This window comes from Populus nigra, chromosome 1 (assembly GCF_951802175.1).
Source record: "Populus nigra chromosome 1, ddPopNigr1.1, whole genome shotgun sequence".
Classification (NCBI taxonomy): Eukaryota; Viridiplantae; Streptophyta; class Magnoliopsida; order Malpighiales; family Salicaceae; genus Populus; species Populus nigra.
Window position 1 is genome coordinate 5,461,617 of NC_084852.1, and position 11,992 is coordinate 5,473,608.

At 31.9% G+C, this 11,992-nt stretch overlaps 1 protein-coding gene across 1 annotated transcript; it reads right to left on the reverse strand.

Moving 5' to 3' along the window:
• Positions 1–2,109: 2,109 nt before the first annotated feature.
• LOC133697897 (G-type lectin S-receptor-like serine/threonine-protein kinase At4g27290) lies at positions 2,110–5,778 on the reverse strand. The gene is made up of 7 exons (XM_062120725.1): positions 4,409–5,778; positions 4,152–4,268; positions 3,617–3,768; positions 3,242–3,452; positions 2,884–3,121; positions 2,570–2,720; positions 2,110–2,493 (listed from the first exon to the last, which is right to left on the reverse strand). The coding sequence occupies exons 1-7, from the start codon at positions 5,691–5,693 to the stop codon at positions 2,185–2,187; spliced, it is 2,463 nt and encodes an 820-aa protein (XP_061976709.1). The 5' UTR covers positions 5,694–5,778; the 3' UTR covers positions 2,110–2,184.
• Between the last annotated feature and the right edge of the window lie 6,214 nt (positions 5,779–11,992).

Consider the following 11,992-nt stretch of genomic DNA (forward strand, 5'->3'; position numbering starts at 1 on the left):
TTACCTATTTTATTTTATTTCTTTGCATCTTCACTTTCGCATAACATCATTAGAGAATAATCTAGGGTCTTAATGCATCAATAACTGTTTTTATGAGTTTTAATCCAAGGATTTTGTTTTTGGTATATAAACATTTTTGGTCAAATTGGGATTATTGAGTGATAATTGTTGCTTGATTATTTATCCTTGTAAGATTTACAACCTTTATGTTTCCTTTTATTTCATGAAATATGGTCTGGTTTAGAGTTTGTGCTGCTAGAATCACTTCGAATGTTCATTTGTATTCTTTGTTTTTTCTGGGTTTTGATCCATTTTTCCTAAATTTTTTGAGTTTTTAACAAGTTTAATCTTTTTTAGGTTTGGTTTGTTTTTTATTTCTTCTTATTTTCAGGTTAAACCCATGTGTTTTAGTTTGGTTTATGGTCAAACCAAAGATTTTTGGTTATCCTGGTTGGGTCAAAATTGATTCCATGGCTAAGGCTTTGTTTGGCTAGCAATGTTTTTGCTAAAGTTTTTTTTTTTTTAAGTTGTATTTGGCAAACACCCCTTAGGCTTGTTTTAGGGTGTTTTATTTCAAATAATGGGTTTTTGTCAAATAAAACACGATAAAAATTGTAAGCAAAACTATAAAATAATACCTTTTTTTCTTGCAAATGGCAAAAAATCCTTAAAATTATTTGAGCCTTTTTTAATTTAAAAAATTGAAAATACTTTGGCATATTTTTAAAAAGATATTGCATGGATTTTACATCAGGTTTGTAAAATTCTAAAAGATTTTGGTCAATATTTCAATAACTCTAAAAATTTTAATTCATGAAAGTTAATGGTCAACATCCTAATATAAGTGTTGGAGCTATAAGTAAGATGATATTTAAATACCAGGAGTTAACTAGAAAAATTTAAGAATTATTTTATATATTCATCAATTTTAATCGGGAGTATTTTTCATCATAATATACGAGTTGTGGAGAATCCTTTCGCCTTCCAGGATAAGTGAACCTTGTCAAGGCATCTTCATGGACCCTTCCTTTAAGAATTTATCTGGGCATACAAGCCCGTACTAAATTTAAAATGTCAAATTTATTTATAAGAGTAAATCAAACAAACTACCAATTAGAAACCCATCAAAACCTTTAAACTATATCTATTAACAAGTCCAAGATGCAAAACAAGTGAAGACTTAGGTATTAAAGATTCATTTTAGAGCTTATTGTTAAATCTTTATATCTTACACAATAACAAACTAACATGAACTCACACACTTCACATTGCATACATAAATAGGATTGATATACATTTAATATATTCAAGTTTTACCAGGTTTGAAAGTGCTAAAACTGGTTTTTAAGCTGAACTAGTCGACCGCTATTCATCTGTGATGAACTCTTGAGAATTTTGCAGGAACCGGTCGACTGAATGATATGGTCATTTTGACTGAATGATATGTTCATTTAACTGATCGACTGTTATAGCTATCAGAGACATTCCAATGACTATAAACGACTAGTTTTTTTTGGAAACATGTGTGTGTGTGTGTGTGTAACTCTCGTGAGATTTCTGAACATACATGATATAGAAGTTATTCTAAAATAACAACCAACTAGAAATCATCAATCCTAACATACTTTAAGTTGTGTTAAATTAACTTTTTATATTCTAGCATAAGAGTATAAAATCTCACACTCATTACACTTATACACCTTTAATCATCCTAAGTGCTATTGAGTGAGCTATATAGATTATAGTTTTCAATTGTACAATCTACTATTTTAGAGAATGAATTTTGTTGTAAACAAATCATAATTGTAAACACTTGAGAGTTTGGATAAACTCTTGGCATTGATGAGGTATTGTCACCAAGAAAAAAATCTTGAAGATGAAATATCTTCAAATGGTGTAATTGTTTGGTGTGGATTCATCAAGAACATTATATCTTTCACTTGGAATAGTAAAATAATATAATATTCAAGTACGGTTGGTACTTGAAGTGTGGATATAAACTTATCGAACCACGTTAAAAATTAAATTTGTAATTTTTCTTCTCTTATCTCTCTCCTTTAAGCAATTTAATTAATGGAACAACTTATACATCTGAAAACTCAATATACCTTTTAATAGGTTTAATGACTTTTGCGAGTGGAGGAACAAGTCAAAAATTGTGAATATTTCATCCAGCACAATCAACTACCGAGGATACAAGAGTGAGGTAGTAATTTCATTGTTCGAAAATAATTCAATATTTTTTGAGGAAGAAGATGGTACGAACGGACTGCTACCCTTAAAAAAGCCTGGTTCCTTTGGCTGAGGCAGTGTATTCTCACCTCCTAGCATCCAAACCACAGTGGCCATGCTTGGCCTATCATCAGGATGCTGCTGCACACACAAGAGACTAATGTTTATGCATCTCATGATCACTTCTGATAAATTGCATGACTCTCCTGGAAACGCCTCAATTAAGCCCAAAGGTTTTCCATCTTTCCACAATCTCCATGCCTAGAAATGAAAAGGAACTTTCCGTCATCCACTAGTTCAGTACACGCTAGTAAGAAATTGAAACCTTGACACTTACATGTCCAATAAGGCTTAGGCTATGGTCTGGATGACAAAATCCTCTACTCTTCTTTCCACTTATTATCTCAAGCATTAAGATTCCAAAGCTAAAAACATCAGACTTCACTGAGAAGAGCCCATCAGTAGCATATTCAGGAGCCATATAACCACTGCCGAATGTCATTTAAACACAAACACATAAATGTAAGTATACTAGTATTGCATCTGGCTCAAAAACAGATTTCTTATGTTTGACTCTACAGCAAACAAATTATGTGCTTTGTTAACAAAATATAAAATAAAAATAATAAAGTATGGCAGGTAAGTGCTTACTAAGTCCCAACAACTCTGGTTGTGTTTCCTTCCGTCTGGTCTCCACCAAACATTCTGGCCAAACCAAAATCAGAGATTTTTGGGTTCATATCCTTATCAAGTAAAACGTTGCTTGCTTTAAGATCCCTGTGTACAATCCTCATTCTGGAATCCTGATGAAGATATAGAAGCCCCCTAGCAATACCACATATAATGCTGAAACGCTTGGACCAGTCTAACAGTTTGCCTCTTGTTTGATCTGTAAGTGTTTGTGAGTGCAACATGCCACTTAAACACTTAGAAACAAGCTTGATTGTATAACAAATCAAAGACATACGTAACGATAGGATAACAAGGCTTGTCTGGTTGAGAAAAGTACCGAAAATGAAGGAATCGAGGCTTTTGTTGGGCATGTATTCATAAACCAGAATTTTCTCTTCTCCTTGAATGCAACAGCCAAGAAGTTTTACAAGATTTCGGTGCTGAAGCTTTGTAATCAGTATAACTTCATTTTTGAACTCATTTAATCCTTGTCCAGAACTCCTTGATAGCGTTTTTGCTGCTATTTCTTGGCCATCTTCTAGAGTACCCTAGAAAATGCATCCCAAAATACTAACGCTTATCTCAATAAAACGGGGCGAAGTTAAAATAGTCATTTGCTTCAATTTGAGAATGTTGGACCGACCTATCTTCTACATAAAATGAGGTGCTTCGTTTTTCTTTTAGCTATTTCACTCGAAATTGAGAAATTTACCTTGTACACAGGTCCAAAACCACCTTCTCCTAGCTTGTTGTGGAATGAAAAGCCGTTGGTGGCTTTGGCTATTGTAGTGAACTGGAATAGGGGTAGCTCCAAGTCTTCCTTTGGTCCACTATCTATCTGATCATTTTCTACTCTGTTGCCTCCTGTTTTCTCAGACAGTAGAAAATGGGAATCACATACATGATAAACGAGGAGAAATGAATAATGAGCTAAGATTTTGAATGTTCAGATCAAAGATATATCGCAGTAGAGACAATGATTACAAAACGGAGGCAATACTGAACTTCACTCTGTAATTTTCCTGAATGCTACTATCTAATCAAGGCTAAATCATGTAGTTATTTCAGTTGTTCTAATTGTAAATCCATTGAACCTTCTCGGCTTCTCCAAATTCTAACCAACGATAAGCTCAAAGCCAGCTAAAAAGCTGTTCCTTTCTATTAAACTCGCAAAAAACAAGATAGGCGACCAAAAGCATCCCGCAGACCAAAAGCTCATTTACTGAAAGCAATCAGTGTAACTTTACCTATGAGTTTTGCCTTTCTTTTGAAGATGTAATAGGCGACCAAAAGCATCCCACAGACCACGGAAATAGATAGTGCAATTCCCACTGCCATCTGTATCTTAGATGCAGCTTTTGCCTCTTCATGGTCGATAAGAAAGAGGAAAGAAAGAAAGAAATACAGTTACAATACAGCTAAAAAATTAGAGAAGCTACAAAATGATGATTAAATAATAATCTATATACTCATGGATTAACTAAGACTAAGGATAAGCACTCACTTGATTCTGAAGCATTCATGCGAATGTATATTTCCTGCCCTGCAGCTGAAAACTGTCTAATATCTATCAGATCGCCAAACCAAATAGCACAGCCACTGCGTTCCTTAATATTTGTAGCTGTATATGCCATACAAGAACAGTTTTGTAAGCATTTTGACCTGCATTCCTTGAGATTCATAGTTTTGTTTACCCAAGAATTTGTAGCATCTGGCAATTTCAAACCAACATATTTAACGAATTCATCTCCCTTCTGGCAATCTAGTGGCTTATTTCGTACACACCCTTTAGACCAGTCCATTGAATTCCAACTCTCAGGTGATCTAGGCGTGAATTTTTCTAAACATTGACAAACTGGCGACTGGCTCATGATGCAATTTCCATAGGCACCACAAAGATTGTAAGTGTCACAGTAATCTCTCGGCACAGTTGCATAGAGTACCCATGTCTGATTGATTTCATTCCAGGTGTAACGCTGCCGAAAATAGGTAGTTTGGTTCATAACTATCCTCGTGATTAAAGATTTATTTTTGAGGTTGTATGTGTAATAAACCTCCTCCCCGTCGTCGACAAAATCAAAATAAAAAACTGGATTAATCCTTAACGCCAGCCCACCACTGAACCCGATACCATTCCATGGACCACTTCTATAGTACTTCTTGGACCCCTTCCACATAACTAACTCAGGATTACTCTGTAGTTGTGTTCCCCAAGTAAAATCTCCAGAAGATGGATCATCAGGGCTCTTCCATGCTGATAGCCGCCGATCAAGTCCAATCCGTAAGTCCCATCCAAGCTTCATTCCTGGAAGCAACGTATCAGATGGATAATCAAAACTCTGCCACAAATAGATTCCAGAATTGTCGTCTTTCTCATCTCTTAAGACCAGATTCCCAGAATCCAGGAGTTCTCCCATTGCACTCTGCGCTGCTTTCTTTGAGTTTGATGACCAAACAACAGTACTATTGTTGTTGCTGACAAGTACAAGATTTCCTGTGTTGTCTAACATCAAGAAGCCAGAGGAATCATTGATTGGGTTGTTTCTGTTTGCAACCCAAACAACAGTTCTAACCGGGATGTTCTTGTACCATATTCCGACATAACGGTTCCTGGAACTTCCAGGACTGAAGAAACCGAGCTCAAAACTTCCATCTTTCGAAACTAAGGTTCTTGTCCCTCCATCACGAATAGATTGAGACAAAGTAAGGGTATTAGCTGTATTACAGAATCTAGAGAATAGAAGGAGTAGATTCGCAATAATAATTAGCATTGAAGAAAGAGTGTCCATTAGCAACTGGGAAAACTTTGAACTATTTTGCTTTCTGTAACAGATGGAATACAGGTATGTTTTCCAATCTACAAGGGTGAAAATAACATAGAAGTGGACAAGTCGTATTTGTTTGCGTGAGCAAATCGCTATGATCTTTATTTCTTTTCTCTTCTCTTATGATAGCAGGAATCAGAACATCAGAAATACAATTAGTGGTTCAAAATATTAAACAAAATTTATAAACTTTCTCACATCATGCATATTCTATATTATAACAATTTCATAAATATTTGGATCACGACGAGGAATCACGAGAAACTTAGTTATATTTGATTAGTGTTTTAATATATAAAGGATAATTATAGAAAAGACCAAACATGTTTGATTAGATGAATAAAAATAGAAATATAAAGCAAAAATATTTTTAAAACAGTTTTGAAATAAATTTATAATACTTTAAAGCAAAAATCATACAGAACACTTCCTCTTTATCTTAACTATTTTTATCTTTTTTATTTTAAATAAATAGCCCAACACAACCTAATGTGAGAGAACTGTCCCTTTTTTTTTCTTTTTTTTTTAAGGATGACAAGGCTACTGCAGCTCTCCTGTACGGAAGCATTGAGGCAACAGTGGTGAGCAGACATGTAACAACCACTTTGACGCATTCAAGACTAGACTCACTACCCTTGACTCCAACGCCCTTGTAATCCGGCTGGTTCAGCGGCTGTAGTTATAATTATTTTTTAAAATATTTTTTATTTGAAAATATATTAAAATAATATATTTTAAAAAAATATTAATTTTAAATAAAATAAAATGAAAAAACGCTTCCTTGCTATAGCCTAATATAACATTTACCTTTCAGCTGTCACTTGTAAGCGAAGAAGTTCAAAAACGATTGTCCAAGTTTCAGAGAATCTAATTTCACCAGCCTTTACGAATGCAAAGAAAATTTCGCTGCCTTGGGACAGCAATGAATCCTTGTTAACTGTCGGTCTTCTTCATCTATAAAAAAAATCATCAACTTCATTTCTTTACGACATCCTTAAATCCTGAGATTCTAATAGATGGTGGGCCACTAGGAAGAAATGAAGGTAATCTGTTGCTATCTATCAACATCGAACAATGACCTTTCTGTGTCTCGTTTTCCAATTCAAAATTCATGTTTCCCAAGTCTGCACTGCAATCGCTCCAGGTGTGACGCTGCCGAAAATAGGTTGTATGGCCATTACCGTCCTTGTCGAGACAGATTTATCTTTGAGATTGCATGTGTAACACGTCTTTTATGGGGAAATTTGGTAGAACATGTTTAATGAATATATTCAGGTCCATATTTGTTGATATTTAATATTAAATATAATGTTGGAACCCTCCTCTCTATCTCCTGCGTTCCCTATCCGCCCTTCACATTTTGGAACCTATCCTAACACAAATGAAGTTCAGGGACCATTTTGCACAACCTCTAACTCCAAGGACTAAAGAGAAAACAGGTTTTGAAAAAACCACTTAAATTTTTTGAGAAAACAACATCGTTTTGTGCTAAAAAAATGTAAAATATCATGTTCTGGGTGTTCTAATAACTCAAGCTACAGTTGAAACATCATTCTCTTGTAGTTGCTGTTAAAATGTTGTTTACATGAATTTTACATGTTGGAGATGCTATCACAGTACATATTTAGCAAAACTATTACAACACATGTATTAAAGCTTGTGAAGAATCATCGATAAACTCATGGATGATGATAATCGTAAGTACCGTTATTTAACATAATGAAGTCCACAATCAACAATCCACAAACACGACCGGAGCTGCAATTTGAAACTTGTCTGTCGACACTATCTATCTACTTGGTTTGTGTTATCCTTCCATTTGATTTGTCCCGAACGAATTAACGAACTTGGATAAGATTGCAATACTTTTGAGATGTGAAAAGGGCTTTAGGTGAAATCTACTGCAAGCTTTTGTACTTCTTGGATAATTATCATTAATTTCAACTGATACTGGCCCGAGAAAAGAGTTCGGCATTCTTCAATTAGGTTGCCTTTTCATGTTCTTTTATGTTTAACCGACTAAATTGAATTTTGCATTTGAAGTAACTTTTTTGTTAGAGAGCTTAATTCCTGTGTTTAGGGAGAAGCATGGAACCTCCATGTACGTATTGGGCCTACGCATACGAGGGTTTAAGTGTTAAGATGACACTATCTCTAACTATTAGATCATATAGATATATAAACATTTCTTTTTTCCATTTCTTTTCATTGTTGAATATTTACCTCACAACTGCACTCAACAATTCTTCCCCTTACTTCTGAGTTTGATCCATTTGAACATAAGTAACGGAGGTATTTAGTAATTTGAGTGCGATAAGAATTAGAATTAGTTGATGAATTGCCAGAAAAATCATGGAATCTATCAGAAGTCATGAGATGTATCCAAATTAGCCTCTTAATGCATGCATGCAACAGCATCCTGAGGATAAGCCGAGCATGGCTTCTGTGGTTTTGACGTTAGGTGGAGAGATCAGTGCATTGCCTAAGCCCAAAGAACCAGGCTTCTGAAACGTCAACCTCGCTGGAGGCTCGGTGGCTAATTTCTGAATGAAAATGGTTAAGAAGGGTCTCGATCCCTGCTCTGTTTGTGCTTTAGAAATAAATTCTGCTTTTATAAAAAAAAGCTATATTGGACTTACTTGCATTTGTCTTGTGGGAAAGTTTTCTATTGCTGACTTAGTATAGACTAATGTCGTCGTCAGCTTAACTCTTAAGGCCCCGTAAAGAAAGCACTACCACTGTATCACCACTGGCAATCTACTTGCTGATGGTTTCTGTTATCTTTGTTTGAGAGTAAAAGTAAGGGTAAGCGACACAAACCGAAACAATACTAGAAAAATAGGAATCACAAAGAAAAAGAATTTTTGCAAAAAGACTCTAATAAACTCCTCTAACTGCAAGTTTTCCTTGAGAGCTTTGAGAGTTTTATCTGAAATTCTAAATCTTCATTATACTCGTATCAATTAAAAAGTTACCTCCTCATCTCCTCGTACAAGAGCATATTATATTTTTTAATCTTTTTTAATCATGATTAATCAATAACACAAATTATTTAATTACTAGAAATCATTAAATTTTGATACCAATTAATACAAAAAAAAAAAAACATAAGAAACATGGTAAACACAAAGAAAAAGAATTCTGGTTAAAAGGATCTCAACCATAAGAATGCTAATTTGAATTTTTATTATTCAATATTTTCTCTAATCAAAACTAAATATTACAACTCTTCAAGGTTGCTTATATAAAATGAAAAATATCCTAAACAAAGATGCAAATTAATAAAAGAGTTTTAAACTAATAAAAAAACCCTAAATTAATTTTTTATGTTGATTCGTCCAATAACCATTTAATTTAACCATTTAACCGATTAAATTCTGCAATGTTTTTTTAATTTTAAGTATAATGTGGTATAATTAGGCTATAAATTTTCTTTAAAATTACAACTTGACTTTCATATATCTTTTGGAATTCTCATTGACTTGCTTTCTCCATGTTGTCAGCTTTTATTTTATTTATTTATTTTTATTTTTAAAAATAAAAAGAATTTAAAAAATAACCTAGAAATGAGTTATGACACTAATTAAGAGTCATTCAAAACCAAAAGATAAAACTTCAAATATATCCTCAATTATTGAGGTAGTATCAATGCCTCCAAATAATCTATTTTGTCCCTAAACAATTTAAAATTCTCAATTGAATCCTTGTGGTAGGATTAACAAAATGACAAGAAGTTGTGCGCCAAGGCCGGAACCCACTCTCAACTTGAAATTGATAGCCTTGGCATATTTGTGGGGCCCGAGGTGGTGTCTCACATGATTTTCGGCCTATTTGTAACAAAAATTGAAATCGGAAGGTATATTTGACCCAAACCTAAAAATAGACTTATATAGGGGATTTAGCCTTCATGACAACCTTCCAATAGCTTTTGGTAGAGATAAGTAAAAAAACTAAAGAGTTAATTAAAAAATTTTAATTTAGTTATTTTTTTTAATAAAAACCAAACTAAACTGAAAATAATCCCTTTTATTTTCTGAGCAGATGTTTTGATTACCTGCTTCATGTCCTATGCAACGATAATATGGTGTTGTCTTGTACATTTTAGTATTATGTGACACCGGGAGGCAATTTACAAATCATTCGAAGTTCACTTATGGGAAAAAAAAAGTATAAATTGAATTTGAAAAATAAAATTAAAAACTATAAAAATTTAAAAAGAAAAATTTAAAAAAAAATTAAAAATAAAATGATTAAATTAAAAAAAAACCGATGGATCTGCAATGATTGCTAGATTTATAATAAAATACATGTTAATGCAGTAGCTAGAAGAGCTACATTTTTTCCCTCATTTTTTTTAAAATAAAAACAAAATTAGAAGCGTTTATTCATTTTCATTTGTAGAATCATAGGACTTTTGTGTTAATATTTTTATTGTTGGGTTTGATCTTTGTATTTTATGTTCTAATTATGTCAAACTTTATATCATTAAGTGAAAAGGATAAATTTTATTTAGAATCAACAAAACTTATTACTTGCTTCAATGTTAAAAGATATTGTTTTCTTACTACAGTTCATTGATAATTTTTTTTATGAATAGCAGTAATATAATGCAGGCAATCTAGCTAGTATATGAAATAAATTTATTTTTAAAATGGTTTTATCATTTCAAAATAAGGTACACATCCCTCTTAATTTATCTTTTTTTATTTTAAAATAATAACTAAACGTTAAGCATGAAATTACTAAGGACTAAGAATTATAAATAAAAAATATTATTCATACATAAACTCAACTAGTTTTAGGCCATGTTTGTTTCTCGAAAAATAATTTCTAGAAAACTACTTTCCAAACTTTCCTGTGTTTGTTTGCCATTAAAAACGTTGGTCAACGGAAAACACTTTCCAGTCAAAGAAAAATTTGGCCTAGTTTCCAGAAAAGTATTTTCCTAGAAAATTTAGGCGGAAAACACTTTCCAGAAGTTGTGAAAAATTTAGAAATGTCATATTATTTGTTGATTATATCAAATTTGATCATAAAAACTTTTGATTGCTATATATATTTTGTTTTGAATATGTATTTTTCAATTTCATCTCTTAAAATTTAATTTTTATATTAACTTTGGTCCTCATTTTTATAATTGTTATTTGCTTTTTCTTTATCAATTTTTTATTGAAATTTTTTATCTATCAAATTTGATCCTTATTCTTTTGATTGTTACTTATTTTATTTGAAATAATTTATGAAATGTTAATTATTATTATATTAATTTCTTCATCTTTTTTTATTTTTTAGATTTGATCTCTATTATTTTTATTATTATTTATTTTTTGAGATAATTTATGAAATATTTTTTTTCAATTTCATTCTTATTCAACTTTTTAATTTGTAAGATTTCTTCCTCGTTATTTTAATAAACTTGAGAAAAATAAAACATTAATAAGTTATTTTCCAGCTCATTTTCCATGACATAACCAAACACTGAAAAATGTTTTTCAATTTATTTTTCATTGCACTACCAAACATCAGAAAATAATTCATTTTCCTGAAATTTACTTTATCAAAATTTCCAATAAATAAATAGACGGTACTTAATATTTTTCAAGATAACTGAACTGAAATCCTGGGCTTTAGTGCTGGTGTAAGTCCTGGACAACGAAAGTGGACAATTGACACAAGGAAAAAACCAAAAAAAAAAAAAGAACACCAAGGGGGACAGTCCAGGAATAAAACAACATGGGCTCGAGGGAACAATCTAAGCTACAGTGTAAGTATAGAGTATAATAGCCCAGCTGTAGGACTTCCTCCAATTGAAATGGGCTACGTTTAGCCCATTCCTTCTGGAGATGAAGACCCATTACCTATTATATTTTTATTTATGGCCTTGTCGAATGTTTAATTTGGATATTTTTCTTTTAAAACCAAATATTATTCTCCAAATTAATAGTATGAAAATTTTAGAGCGTGTTGGAAGTGTAAAAATATATTTTTTAAAAAACTAAATATTATTCTTCAAATTAATAGTATGGAAATTTTTTAAAGTATTTTTTACTTAGAAATATATATTAATAATATTTTTTTATTTTTAAAAAATTATTCTTGAGATCAGCACATTAAAATGATTTAAAAATATCAAAAACGTATTAATTTAAAGATAAAAATTTAAATTTTTTCAAAAATAATTTTAAAAACCAATGCCAAACACATAAAACTTATTTACTAGCAACTTTCATCTCTAATTATAATAATTTTCCTATTTATTTTTA

Excerpts from the sequence above, each read along its gene's own strand:
- LOC133697897 (XM_062120725.1), bottom strand. The coding sequence starts at position 5,693 with ATGGACACTCTTTCTTCAATGCTAATTATTATTGCGAATCTACTCCTT. Across the intron at positions 3,122-3,241 it reads CCTCGATTCCTTCATTTTCG|ATCAAACAAGAGGCAAACTG; the intron begins GTACTTTTCTCA and ends AAACACTTACAG. Across the intron at positions 2,721-2,883 it reads ACCAGAGTTGTTGGGACTTA|TGGTTATATGGCTCCTGAAT; the intron begins GTAAGCACTTAC and ends GACATTCGGCAG.